The sequence below is a fragment of the Panthera uncia genome, chromosome D1, assembly GCF_023721935.1.
Source record: "Panthera uncia isolate 11264 chromosome D1, Puncia_PCG_1.0, whole genome shotgun sequence".
NCBI classification, from domain to species: Eukaryota; Metazoa; Chordata; class Mammalia; order Carnivora; family Felidae; genus Panthera; species Panthera uncia.
In genome coordinates, this window is record NC_064808.1 from 16,667,919 (window position 1) to 16,682,079 (window position 14,161).

General features: G+C 53.5%; 1 protein-coding gene across 2 annotated transcripts in view; it reads right to left on the reverse strand.

The window, feature by feature from the left end:
- Positions 1-13,326, reverse strand: part of PRDM11 (PR/SET domain 11) — a 47,508-nt gene extending 34,182 nt beyond the window's left edge. For both annotated transcript variants that reach the window (XM_049647728.1, XM_049647732.1), the window contains exons 1-3: positions 13,145-13,326; positions 12,670-12,773; positions 11,810-12,072 (exon numbers count right to left, since the gene is read on the reverse strand). In XM_049647728.1, coding sequence (XP_049503685.1) covers positions 11,810-12,072; positions 12,670-12,773; positions 13,145-13,263 — 486 coding nt within the window. In that variant the 5' untranslated portion in view covers positions 13,264-13,326. The remainder of the gene's footprint in view (positions 1-11,809; positions 12,073-12,669; positions 12,774-13,144) is intronic.
- Positions 13,327-14,161: the final 835 nt, after the last annotated feature.

Consider the following 14,161-nt stretch of genomic DNA (forward strand, 5'->3'; position numbering starts at 1 on the left):
TAAATAAAATGTAAAAAAAAAAAAAGAAGAAGATCCAGTTTTGAAGTCCTGGCCCCATGATGAGCTGTATGGCCTTGGACCAGGAATTTAGCCCTTGAAGCCCCAGTTTCCCAATGTGTAGAAAGGGGGCTGAAGCGTACTTATCTGACAGCAAGGTTGTGAGGGCACAGAATGAGGTCACACAAATCCTTTAGTGCCTGAAGAACAGCACCTGTCAGAGGTATTGCTATCCACCCAACCCTCCCTCACAACTTTTGCTGAGGACCCACTGGGGCTTAAGGGTGCTGAATCAGGCTCCGACAAGACCACTCCTAAAGGAATTTTCAAACACCAAAAAACCCTACGTTCCCTATTATTAAAATCAGGGGGTTTACTAGAAATTCGTCTCTCTCAAACAAGGGTCTTTGGATACGCTCTCAGGATCTAAAAGTTCTAAGAATGTTTAATTCAATGTTTTCATTCAAAAAATCAACATACGGGAATCGCCATGAGATTTCCATCCCAAAGACTGCTGTGCATGTAACCGGGTGGGCACCTGTGGTAGACTGAATTCTTGGCCCCGGTTCCGCCCTTCTCGATCGGCCTTGGCCATGTGATTCCGCACTAGGCTCTCTCTTACAGGTGGCCTGTCCTTCTTCGCTCCTTGACCCTGGCTTCAGCTGTGCGACTTATCTGGCCAGTGGGATGTTACCGCACACCAAGCAAAGACCGGGAATGTGCTTGCGAAAGGGGGGGGGGGGGTGGGGGTAGGGGTGGGGCTTGCCTCTGGGACCACCCCTGCCTTCACCAGGAGGAGAGCTTCTCCAGAGAGCACCTGCTCCTTCAGTCTGGGCCCAGAACGAACACGCATGGAGCAGACCAGGCTCCCCTTGAGGAGACGATCTGGCCCAGTGGCTTGCGGCAGAGAGGACCAGCCGCGCCCAACTAAATCAGCCCGCCCTCGGTCCACCGGCAGACACGCCAGAATAAATGAGACCCCGTAGTTCAGCCAGCAGATACCTGAGCAAGGATAAATGATGGCTGTTCTACGCCACAGGTCGGCAGACTTTGGCCCTGCAGGCTAAGTCCTGTTTTGGATGGCCCACCAGCTAAGAATGGTCCGTTTCTCAGTGGTTGAAAATAAATCAGAAGAAGATTTCATCACGCGAAAGTTGTCCGGAATTCAAATTCTGGTGTCCGTGACAAGTTCTGCTAGCATACGCCCCACCTCTGACTGTTCTCCGGCTACAATGACAGAACCGAGTGGCTGTGGCCAACACCGTGAGGTCCACAAAGCCTAAAATATTTACGGTCTGGCGCCTGACACAAAAAGGGTGCAACCGCAGTTCTCTGCCACGGAATGTGGAGGTAGCCTGCTACACTGTAACAGGCGAGCAGGTAACATCGATCATTACTATTGGCCATGAGCTAGTGAGAAAAGAACAGGCACCCACTTGATGAGCACAGGATGCATTCTGGTAAAGAAAAGAGTAAGAAACATCAAGGCCACTGCACTGACACACGAAACGCACGAAAGCACACGAAAGCACAGACATACCAAATGCCAAAGAACCTGGGTGTTTGTAGTCATTACCACGGTCACCCTGGAAACAGCGATTTCGGTTCAATAAACAACATCGTCGCACATATAACGATGATGTCACTCATTTGAGTTACGCGTGTTTGCATAGGTCTGTTCATTTGATATTTGCAAGTCTGTGTTGGATTTACAGCTGTTTCAAAGCTGTAAGATATGTTTCCCCTAGCTCTCTGCTTAAACCTTTTTAAACAACATCAGAGTGAAATTAACGTCACATTGGGACCCCACGAACCTTAAATGTCACCTGACCGACAGGTACAGGAAAAGGTACTCGGCTTCACCAGCCATCGGGGACATGCAAATCAAAACCACAATGTGATATCCCCTCATGCCTGTTGGAAGGACTGTGCTCAAAAAGACGAGAGGTGACAAGGACTGGCCAGGAAGTCGAGAAAAGGGAACCCGTGCATTGCTTTGGGAACGGACACAGGTGCAGCCAACATGGAAAAACAGCATGGAGGGTCGCCAAAAACTTAAAAAGAGAACTACCCCGTGGTCCAGCAATCCCACTCCTGGGCATTTATCAGAAGGAAATGAAAACACCTGATGTGAAGAGATAGTTGCAGCATGATTTACAAGAGCCAAGACGTGGAAGGAGCCCAAGCGGCCATCGACAGATAAGGGGCTCAACACGATGTGGTGTGGATATACGACGGGATATTACTCATCCATAAGAAGAAATGAGATCTTGCCACTTGGAGTAACACGGGCGGCCCTTCAGTGCATTATTCAGAGCAGTGTTCCATGCTCTACTTGTATTCCAAAATAATAGATCTTGAGAATTACAGACAGTTCGAGCCAAAGTGGGTTCACCGGCAGATCACATATTGGTGGGGGGGGGGGGGGGGTGGGAATCTTTGGTTTGCTTTGTGGTTCGATAACCAAACGACCAGCATCTATAAAAGTTATACAAGGCAAGCCCATTTAATGCTTCTGATAGTAAGAGGAATCTTAAGACTGAGGTGCACACTTTTATTCCTGGAAAAGCTGATATTGAATGGATAGTGTTTTAAGATGCATAGCATCTCAGAACATGAGCAAAGCAACTTCTCTCTGGCATCATCTTCCACTTTTCCTTCTAAGCACGCTCTGTACTTCGGCTCTAACCTGTTACCTTTTCCCCTCCACATGACCCGTGCCCTTGGACCTCGGTACATGTTGTGCCCGCGGCTGGCGATTCCTTGTTGCCTCAGTCCCTGACTCCCTGCAACTCATTCCTCTAATCCTAGCTCAGGCCTAGAAGCAAGGAGACCCCAGTAGCAACCACACACGCTTAGTGCCCAGGGATCTTGATTTCTGAACACGATTTCCACTAAAACAAATCAGGGCTCTTAGGAGAGATGGCCAGAACATCTTTTTGCACTGGAAAGTAAGGGAAATACTAAAATAGGAAAAAGGAGCCCGTCTGCACGGGCTCCCGCTGGCCAAATCTAGGGCAATTGAAACATCAAAATGAATGACAGGAATGGACTGGAACACACTGAAGGAAAAAAAAAAAGGATTCATGAGTCCATCCCAGGACTAAAAATAACTAAAACAAGCGATGGGGAGGAGGAGAAAGTTGAATACTTTTTTTTTTTTTCTTTTTGCAGAAGGATGTCACATAGTAAATAAAGAATGTAGGATGCAAATCATTTTAAACCATGGAGAATAATTGATAAAGGCGGGGCACCTGGGTGGCTCAGTCGGTTAAGCATCCGACTTCGGCTCAGGTCATGATCTCACGGTCCGTGAGTTCGAGCCCCGCATCGGGCTCTGTGCTGACGGCTCGGGGCCTGGAGCCTGCTTCGGATTCTGTGTCTCCCTCCCCTCAGCTCCTCCCCTGCTCACACTCTGTCTCTCTCTCAAAATAAATAAAGATGAAAAAAATAAAAAAAAATAATAATTGATAAAGGCAAGAATCATCAACAGTTGCTAAAACCACTGGGTAAAAGATAAGACAAACTGACCTCACAAGCTTCCTGCTACCTACAGGGAGAAAGACACAACATCCTTCATGCCAAAAATCTATAATCTGAACCTATCATGAGGAAACAATCAGACAAATCTAAACTGTGCAACATTCTGCTAACAACTGTCCAGAACTTCTCAAAAGTGTCAATATCCTGAAAGAAAAAAACAACGCAGGGGAACTGTTACAGAATAAAGGAGACTAATGAGACATGACAATTAAATGCATGAGTGGGTCCTAGATGGGGGACAAACTGTAAAGGCCATTTCTCCAGGGCAATTGGGGAAATCTGAATAAGGATTGCAGTTGACAGAGTGTTGTATGTATCCATGGTTAAATTTCCTGAATATAATAATTATATTGTGGTTATGTAGGGCAGGGGTCTGTTGGCAAACCACTGACTGAGTTCAAATGCAGCCCCCTACCTGTTGGTTTTGTTTTGTTTTGTTTTGTTTTGTTTTGTTTTGTTTTAAGTAGGCTCCATGCTGTGCTTGAACTCACGACCCCAAGACCGAGACCTGAGCTGAGATCAAGATCTGAGTTGGGATCAAGAATCAGGTGCTTAACCGAGTGAGCCATCCAGGCGCCTCCCTGGCCCCATTTCTAGACAGTTGTGAGCTAAGCATGGTTTTCGCATTTTTTAATGATTGAAAAAAAGTTCTTTCATGTCATTTCATTTATACGAAATTTATATGAAATTCCAATTTCAGGGAAATTGTACGACATGCACATTCAGTGTTCATCAATAAAGTTTTATTGGTGCACAGACACATTCATTTATGCACGGTCTACGGCAGCTCTCGCCCTGCAGTGGCAGAGTTGAGTGGCAGAGATGGGGAATGCATGGCCCAAAAGCCTGAGGTCTATAGCCGTATCTCAAACAGGTCAGAAAAACAAAACAAAACAACACAGAATGTGTGTGTATGTGTGTGCGTGTGCCTGTAGGTATACAGAGAGAGAGATTCAAGCAATTGTTATAAAATGTTAGCAATGGATGAATTAGATGCTGGGTGTGTGGGTGTTTATTATACTATTCTTACAGCTTTTTTTTTAATTTTTATTTTTTTAACATTTATTTATTTTTGAGACAGAGAGAGAGCATGAACAGGGGAGGGTCAGAGAAAGAGGGAGACACACAGAATCTGAAACAGGCTCCAGGCTCCGAGCTGTCAGCACAGAGCCCAACGCGGGGCTCGAACCCACAGACCGTGAGATCATGACCTGAGCCGAAGTCGGATGCTCAACCGACTGAGCCACCCAGGCGCCCCTCTTACAGCTTTTCTACAGAGCTTGAACATTTCAAAATAAAGAGTTAATAGAAATTAACAAACAAGCATGAAAAGCATCTGCTCATACACACACGCGCGCGCAAGGCAACCTGTCTCAAATGTCCCTTCTTGTCTTCCTGGACAAGCCCATTATTCTTTCCTTCTCTGAGCTCCCCCAAACTTGGTAACACCTGCCTGCTCCCGCTGACATCTCGAGGCACTGCAACCGTCTGCTAATGCTTCCATCTGTCCCAATCACTCAGGGCTTTTCGGATTCTGTTTTGGAGGCTGTGTCACGAGCTTTTGCACATCCAATTTCAAGTTTCAAAATAAATCTCCATTTTATGATGGAACTTGAAGCGGAAAACACTTGAAATACCATTTCACCTCTGCTCCCCCCCACCCAGCCAGTACCGTAGGGGTCTGGCAGGTGGAAAGGCTGCATGACAGCAGGTGAGCAATGTCACCAAACAGTGTCCTCTCTTTAAGGACCGCCGGGAAACCTTCTGTCCGGTATCAGTACCCAGAAGGGGGACCTCCCCAGGAACTATCTGGGGGACTGTTCACGACATGGAAAGAATGCCTTGGTAGCAGACCAGGCTTGCCTTTTCCCAGCGGCTGCCAGATTCAGACCCCATATAGCTAAAAGTGCATATACGGGTCATTGTGGTATGCATTTTTAGCCTCCTTCCTGGCTCCGCCGAGGGTCTCCACCCTTGTTTTTCTTTCTTCTGTCTCTCCCAGTTTTAACATGCTATAATGGTATATTTTATGTATCCTGCTAGGCTACCTTAAATCCCTTCTGGAACAAGACTGGCTGTAAGTGAAAAATGTGAATAAAAACGCTGTGCTGGCTTCCTCTTTCTTCGGCCTTTTACCAAACCACACGGCTGCACGGCACTCCCAAACACCTCACGCATGCAGCATCGTCTCCGGCCTTCGGTGTCTGAGGGCAGCTTGGAAACCTTGGCAATGATTTATGGAGTTTATCATCTCCAGTGAGATGAGAAAGCAGAGGACGAGGGCAGTTCTTTCCCAAACGGCCAGAAGTGATGGCAAGACTCCTGCAAGAAGAGGCCGGGCCATGGAGAGATACAAAGTGGAAATGAACGTTGGGTCCATCTGAATGCAGGCCCTGTCCCCACACGGGGCACGGTGGGACCAGCTTTCCTCTGTGTTGAGGGGAGAAGGAGAGGGAACCAGTGCTGGGCAGAAAGGATGAGAAGAAGAAAGTCAACCAAGGCCAGCAGGTAGGAACAGGTGAGATAAGGAAGGCGGAGAAGGGCCAGGCGGAAGAACAAAAGGGTGGGTTCCGGAGCCCAGACTACTGGGTTGGAAGCCCAGCTCAGCTGCTCACCAGCTGTTTAGTTTTGTGCAGGAGAACTTCTCCTCGCCAGGCCTCAGTTTTCTCAGTTGGTACAATGGGTAGAATACCCACTTCACAAGGGGTAACGTTAGCATCAAATGAGGTCTGCTGTAAAGTGCTGAGCACAGGCCCAGAAACATCATAGGTGCTCAAGAAACGCAAACAGCCACGCTCATCACGAGCCCCATCGTTACTTCTACCAGAATACACTGCACACACTGAGGAGTCGTGGACGGAAATGCGTTGTGTTGGACGAGGGCCAGAGCTTCTGAAGGCGGGCAGGAGGTCAAGAAAGGACATCAAGTACGGCTTTGAGACAGGATTTGACAAATGAATGCGGTTTATTTAGGATGTGGGGGCTTCCAGATCCTGGTCCAAAATCAGTGCTGTGGTTCACCCCACTTTTCCGCCCTCCCTCCGTTCAGCCAACCCATCAACTGAGCTGGCAGTTGTTCCTCACTCCGGCTTTTCCCTGACTGAGGCCCTGACTGAGGACACACACACACACACACACACACACACACACACAGGTCCTGCTTTCTTGAACCATTTTGCACATCTGTTCTCTCCAAGCCTTCGACACCTCTCACCTCACTGGATCACAAAGCCTCCGCATGGCCCCGCGGCCTCCAACCACTCCCTCCCCGCACCCATCCATACGCCACAACTCGTGGCTCCCAGGCCTTAGGAACATCCAAGGGAGCAACACTGCTGGCCCCTGGTCCCTGAGCTGCAGGCCACGCCCACTCCTGACTGCTAGAGCTGGTCTAAGACGAGGCTGCAAACTCCAGGGCTGCCTCCTCTTCCCCCTTTTCTCCACACCCTAGACCCAGGCCAGGCCACAAACCCGGGGAAGCTGCCTCCTTCAGAGACTCTAAGCTTGCCCAGCCAGGCTGTCCCAAAGTGCAGCTTCTCATGGTGGGAGGTGGGGGCCCTGACAGCCCTTCCCTGGGCATGGCCCTAGATTTTCTCCTCTGCTGAACTTCTACCCATCCTTCAAGACCCCTCTCCGATCCGCCCAGTCAAAACCAGCTCCCCTTCTCCCTGGCCCTATAGCTTTCCGTGGTAGCACCATCACCAACAATGCTCTGCCTCGGTATTACTCGGCTGGACATAGGCCTCCTCCCCTCCCATCCACCTCAGTCCCTGCTTCTTGTAGCCGGACCCCAGGCTCCATGAGAACAGGCGGCAAACCTCATGTGTTTCTGATGCCCCCAGAGCTCCCTGAGTGCTCCCTTCTCGGCCACGTGTCCCCACGGAGGAGTTACTTAAAGCCTGGCATTGCAGAAAGGCTCTACCTTTGAAGGAACCCGCCGCGTACCACGCGTGGGCTGTGGGAGCTGGGGTTGCCTACTTAATGACCTCTTGGGTCCCGGGTTCCCTCCTCTGGGCCGGAAGGGCAGCAACCTGCCGTGAGGACGAATGTGGCACACAGCTGGCATACAATCGTTGCTCACAGGCGGCCAGACTTCTGAAAACAAGCCAGCCCCCCTTGCTGGCTCCCTCTCCTCACTTCCCGCTCACGCCTTGGGCCCCAGCAGCGTGGCTTCTGCCGTGAAACTGCCTGTGCCCAGGACACGAAGACCCCCGTGCTGCCTGAACACAGCGGCTCTCAGGCCTCACGCTTCCCTGCAGCCCTGTCCCCACCGCCTGTCCCTTCCCGGGGCCTCAGCTGCGTCCGTTTCCACGCTTGGTGTCCCCTACACCCAGGCCTCTGTCCTCGGCTGACCCATGTGCGTCGGTGCGCCCCAGGATGGCTCACCTGAGCACCTCACGGGCATCTCCGGCTCGACTCCCCCCCCCCCCCGCCCCGAACTCACCTTTGCCGCTCTCCCGTCTCAGGCCAGCTCTCTCCACAGCTCCGCACGTGTTAGCAGACGTCCCCCAGACACCGCACTGAGTTTCTAGCGCTGCTTAACAAACTGCCACGACACGGTGGCTTTCGAACACCACACGTTTATTATGTCACGGTTCCAGAGGTCACAAGTCCTAAGATCGAGGCGTCGGCAGCGGGCTGAGTTCCTTCTGGAGGCTTGAGGGAAGAATCTACTTCCTTGCCTTTTGTAGCTTCTAGAAGCTGTCTGCAGTCCCTTGGCTCCCGGCTCCTTCTTCTATCTTCAAGGCCAGCAGGATAACATCTTCCAATCTTGTCTGACTCTGACTCTCCTGCCTCCCTCCCATAAAAATGCTTGTAATTCCACGAGGCCCACCCCGATAAACCAAGATAATCTCCCCACCTCAAGCGCCTTAATTGAATTATGCCTGAAAGTCCCTTTTGGCCTCTAAGATGACATCCATACAGGATCCGGGGATGAGGATGCGGCCATCTTGAGGGGGCCATTATTTGGCCTACTGTACTCATTTCCCTCCGTCTGCTCCGAGCCTCTAGGGTACCCCTCCAGTGACAGAAGACATGTTGACCCATCGCCCCTCCATATGCAACGTCTCCATCTGAACGTTCTCGGGCGATAGGAGAGCTTGTCCATCACGCCTCACCTCTGCTCGATATTCAACCGTCTCTTCAGTGGGACCCTCCCACCAGGATTTTCAAACACGTTCACGTCTCTCTCTTAACAAAGTCCCCCACCCCCGTGCCTGCCGGCAGCCAACCCTCGTATCTCCTGTCTCTCTTCCACTTGTCTTATCTCTAATCAAGCTTCTAAGAAGTGCCTATGCTGGTCACCCGGCTTCTCACAAGGTTCCCTTCGGGTGGTGCTCTGACGGGGCTTCTCCACCACAGCACTCTGGACCCCCGAGACCAGATCGCTCTTTGTTGTAGGAGGCTGTCTTCTGCATTACGAAAAGTTTAGCAGCACCCCTGACCCCTACCTTCTAGATGCCAGGAGCATAGCCCCCATCCCAAGCTGTGATGGCCCAAAATGTGTCCAGACATTGCCAAATGTCCCCCGGGTGGGGGGCGGGGGGAGGGCAGGGAGGAAGGGAGCAAACTGCCCCAGGTCGGGAACCTCGGTCTTGGAGTACCAGTTCTTGCTAGAGTGGCCGGTGACTTCCCTGGCAATAAGCCCAGTGGACCATTTCAAGTCCTTCTCTTGCCTGGCTTCTCAGAAACACTTGACCCTGTTGACCGTTCTGGCCTTCCCGCCTCTCAGGGTGCACTTCCTCAGTGTCCCTTGCAGGATCGTGCTCCCCTTCTGGACGGCTAAACCACCGAAGTTCCCCAAAGCTCATTCTAGGCCCTCTCCGCCTCTCGTCCATCGATTCTCCTTGGGGGCGGCCCTCCGCACTCCCAGCCCCGCTGATACCTGTGTGCAGGTGGTTCGTGAAGTGACATCTCCGAATCTCCTTTCCAAGCTCTGAACCCGTATCGCTGACTGCCTAGTCGCCATGGCCACTGGGTGCCTTGATGTCACTCCAAAGTCACCGAGTCTAAAACTGCCTCTTGCCCTCCACCCGGGCCCCGCCTATATTCCATTTCTCAGAGACGGACACCTTCCCGACCTGCTGAGAGCAGGACACTGAAGGGCTCGTTTTCGCCAATTCCTTCTCCCTTACTTAGGCCAATCAATCAATTTCCAAGTCAACCCCGCTCATCTCCGAAATAGTTCACAAACGAGTTCACCCTTTCTTCATGTTGCTGCCCCACCCTAACCCAAGCCTCCACCATCCCCTACTCAGACAATGATCCATTCTTGACCCATGCCCCCTGCTCCCAATCTGTTCTCCAGCCTGCAGCCAAAGTCACCCTTTCAAAACATAAATAAACTTCTCATTGTTCTTAAAATAAAGAACAAAAGTCCCAATTTGGCTCAGCGGGCCCTATACATCCAAGACTGTCTCCCCCTCCAGGCCCCTGTGTTCGCTCCACTCCGGGCACAATGACCTAGTTGCGCAAACATGCCATACTCTCACCCGCCACAGGGCCTTTGCACATGCTGTCCTGTTCATCTGGTGGGCATTCTCTTTCTTCAATCACAGCTCAACTATCAGGAAGTCTTCCTTGACCTCTGGCCACATCACTTCCTCTGGTTGTTCCCTTCTCTCCTAGCCTCACTGCCTCTTCATCACCTGAGCCATAATTTTACATTTATTTACCTTATTATTTGATTCATTCCGGCTTCCCCACAATAAGCTCTATGAGGGCAGAACTGATGTCTGATCTGGCCCATCACTGTATCCCTGAGGCCAGTTCAGGGATTAGCACAAAGGAGACCCACAAGAAAGGTTTATTTCATGACTGATAAATGACCTTCCTACTCCCTAGCCTGCTCTTCTCTACCGGTCCCACCTTCCTCCAACTCTGCTCAAGCTGGATGCTCGAGAGGCGTCCCTAATAATCCCTTCCACTTCAGATCTTTACATACCCTCCTCCTTACCTCCACGTCCCATCCATCAATAAATCCTGGAGATTCTCCCTCCTAAGTCTCTCTCAAATGTGCCTGCCTGTAGCACCTAAGTTGAAACTAGCATCTTTTCTGACCTGAAACCACCCCCCCCTCCCCAGCAAGGCCCCTACCCATCCTGATTCTGCGTTCTGCACCCTGACCTAACCATTCTGTAACGCCTCTGCCCGACAATCTTCAGAGGTTCCCATGGCCCGCAGAAGGAGCATGAGCTTACCCTGGCTTATGAAATGTAGGGTGATCTGGCCCCTGACTCCCTCTCCTGCTGATTTCCTGCCACTCTGCCTGTCAGGCTCATTGCTGTCGCCACACGGACCTGCCAGATGCGTCTCTCGCTCAGCCGACCTGTGTGAATACAGCATCCCCCCACCCCCCTTCCACTAACTACTACTCATGCTTCAAGTCTCAAGCTAGAGGAAATCCCGCCCAAGCCCCTCGAGTAGGCCAAAAACAACAATAATAATAGCTGATATTCACTGCATGCTTCCTAAAGGCAGGCGCGTGAAGGTCCTAAGGACTCTATAGTATTGACCCATCGTGTCGCACCGTCAACTAGGATTATTCTGTTACAGGACAGGCACAGAGAAGTGAAATGATTCATCCAAGGTCACACCAGATAGGAAATAGCAAAGCTGGCTGGCGTAATGAACTTGGGCTCCAGGCCCCAAATCCATCAGCACCATGAACTCCACCGTCTCCCTCTGCAACTAGAATGTCTCGTCTTCCCTCCATCAGTAACAATGATCACATGTGCCCGTACCTGTTCAATCCCTGTCCCTCCCCCACCGGACTGTCCACTCCCCGAGGGCAGGGACCACGTTTCCTCGGGCACCCGGTCCAGCCGCTGGCATCACTGCTTTTTTAGCTGAATGTCGTTCTCTGCATTCCCACAGCCCCCAGACCCAAGTCACCCACTCCGGAGGAGGGCTTGAGGTAAACCCTTGGTCCATTTCACAGAACGGTCTACCAGACCCACACATGAAGAATCATGAGAAAATCACCCTGAATTCTCTCCGGCTGGCTGGTCCCACGGGCTCCCTAGAGCCCTACCCCTGATTCTGCGGACTACCGCCTGACGGGCTCCTTAGCATGGCCCTCGGCCACCAAGGATCACAACCACTCAGCCAGGGCCAGGGGGTAGCAAGATCCATCATGCACGCATCCCGGAGTGATGGCAGAAAAAAAGCTCTTGGGCCTGGCTGGGCCAGCGTATGGCTCCCCCTGCTGGCTTCCTTCCATATTCATTAGCACCCTCTCCCACTGCACAGCCCAGGGGACACTCACCAGCCACGAGAAGAAGCCAGCCGATTTGTCCTGGGTGGAGATCTGCCCCTCATAGGGGCCGAAGATGTGACCCTTGGGGATGACCTCATTTATGCATCGCACGTCATTCTCCCCACTGGCTTCCTTGACCACCTCCATGCCCTGTGGGATGGTGAGGGCAGCCCTGTCTGGGATGCCCACGGGCACCGGCGTGTCGGACACAAACACTGGGGGACCGTGGTTCGGACACTCATCCACAAAGTACTCCTGGCAGGACTCGCAGACTGAAGGGACGGAAAGAGCGAAGAGAGCCTCAGTTGCTGCAGGGAGGCAGGACCTCCATGGCAGAGGCTGAGGGGCTGAAGGGAAGCCCACCCTGAGGACGGCACAGGGCCGGGCCGGGAAAAGCCCACCGCAGGGGACTCGGGAGTCCCGGCCCTGGCTCCGCCCCAGCCAGCCACAGGCCCCAGAGTCTTCAGTGGTAATAACCCATTCCCCTCCCCGGGGGCTCAAAGGACACGCCTGCCAGTGCGAAGGAAGCCAGTAGCAACCTTTGTATCAAGTTTCAAGCACAGCTTTGGAGTCAGATGGGTCTGGGTTTGAACTGCAACCATGCCTCTGTGGCCTGTGGGACCCGAGGCAGGGTGCTTAACCCTCACCAAGCCCTGGTGTCCTCACCTGGAAAATGGGACCCATAACAGCCACCTCAGTGGTTAATGGTGAGGCTAAACTGAATCCGGGACCCGTGTCTGATACATGACAGGCGAACGCCTATGGTCAGTTACGGCTGCAAGCTCCCTAAGCAGAGCTGGGGTGGAGGGTGGGAGTCGGGGGGGGGGGGGGGGAGGAGCAACCCAGGAACAGCCTCGAGCTCCACTTACACCAGAAGTCCACTTGCTGGAAGCTTTTGGGCATGATGAGCTCACGCTTCCCCTTCAGTTTCTTGGGCTCCACTTCCATGGACGAGGGGTCTGGTCTCCTAGAGCTGGCCAGACCAGGGGCCAGTGGAGAAAGCAAAGAAGCCATCAGAGAGCGGGAGGCTGGTGGGCAGAGAAGCCGTGGACCTGGCCAGGAGGCCACGGGGATGCGGCATGGGCCGAGGAGCCCCAGCCAGGCTGCCCATTCAGTGCAGGGACAGCGAAAAGGTAGGATCTGAGACCTGGACCCAGCCAGGCCTTCTAGGGTCCCTGCTTGCGTGCCTTCTAGAGCCTGCGCTCTCCCCTCTGCTCCAAGGAGCTGCCCAGAGCAGGTTAAGGAAGGTGGGCCAGGAGTGGGAACTCTTCCCCAGGGCCTCCAACCAACCCAGCCCGACGACTCCCCACTTCTCCCTCTCCTGTCCCCACACCAGGGCCTCACCAGGGCTGGCCATACTCCTGGTCGCGGAGTGGGGAGCAGACCTCTGTCTTCACCACGGTCACCATATCCCCCACGGCCGCCTTGGTCTGCGCCAGGCACTCCTTCATGTTCTCAGTCATTCTGTCCTGGGGACGCGAAGGCGGGACCAGCACAGGAAGAAGATCAAAGAGACAGGGGAAGAAGGGTGAGTGTCACAGAGGGCAAGCGGGGGGTCCCGTGGAGTCTGGTTACCCTCCCTGCCATCCCCAGAGGAAGCGCTGGAGAACACAGACAACAAAAACAGCTGTAGCTGGGCCAAGAGGAAATGCCATTTCTATCCCGGGCTGGTCCTGGGGAAGACTGGAGCCACCAGCCCCATGGGGTCAGAGGACGAGGGGCAGCTCAGGCCAGGGGGCAGGACTGGAGAGCGCAGCCCGGACCCCAAGGCCAAGGGGCAGAGGGTGTGGGGAATCCACAGGAAGGAGCCTCGCACAAAAGTCTGCACTGGGGGGCAGGGGAGGGATCGACTCAAGTCCAGCTGGGGCCAAGCGGGGCTGGAGGATGAAACGGGCCCCCAGCGCCTGGCTGTGCAGCCCCTCACCCAGAGGCTGCCAGGGAATGCAGCCAGGCCCGCTTTGCCAGCTCAGAGCAGGTACAGGCGGGGCCTGGGGGTCCCGGTGTGGGCCGGCGAGCCAGCCCTGACTCCGAGCCCCACCCGCTCTCTCCAGGGAAGTCGCCCCAGCCCGCCGCTTACCGCCCTCCTCCACCACCGCGCCGGGCTTCAGCCCCTCCCTCGGCACCCCTGGGTCCTCATGCCAAGCCCGGGGACACTCTTCGGGCCAGGGCGGTGCGCAGCTCAGGCTGGGACCGCGCTCGCGGCCCGGGACTGGGCAAGCGGCGTGTGTGACTCACTACCCGGGGCCCCGCTGGCCACACCCCTGCTCCTCCGCTAATCAGCCCCCTGCTCCCCACCGGGGCCCCAAAGCCGGCGGCTGCTGGGAGGGGTGCGGGGAAACACGACGGCCTGCCCCCTCCTCC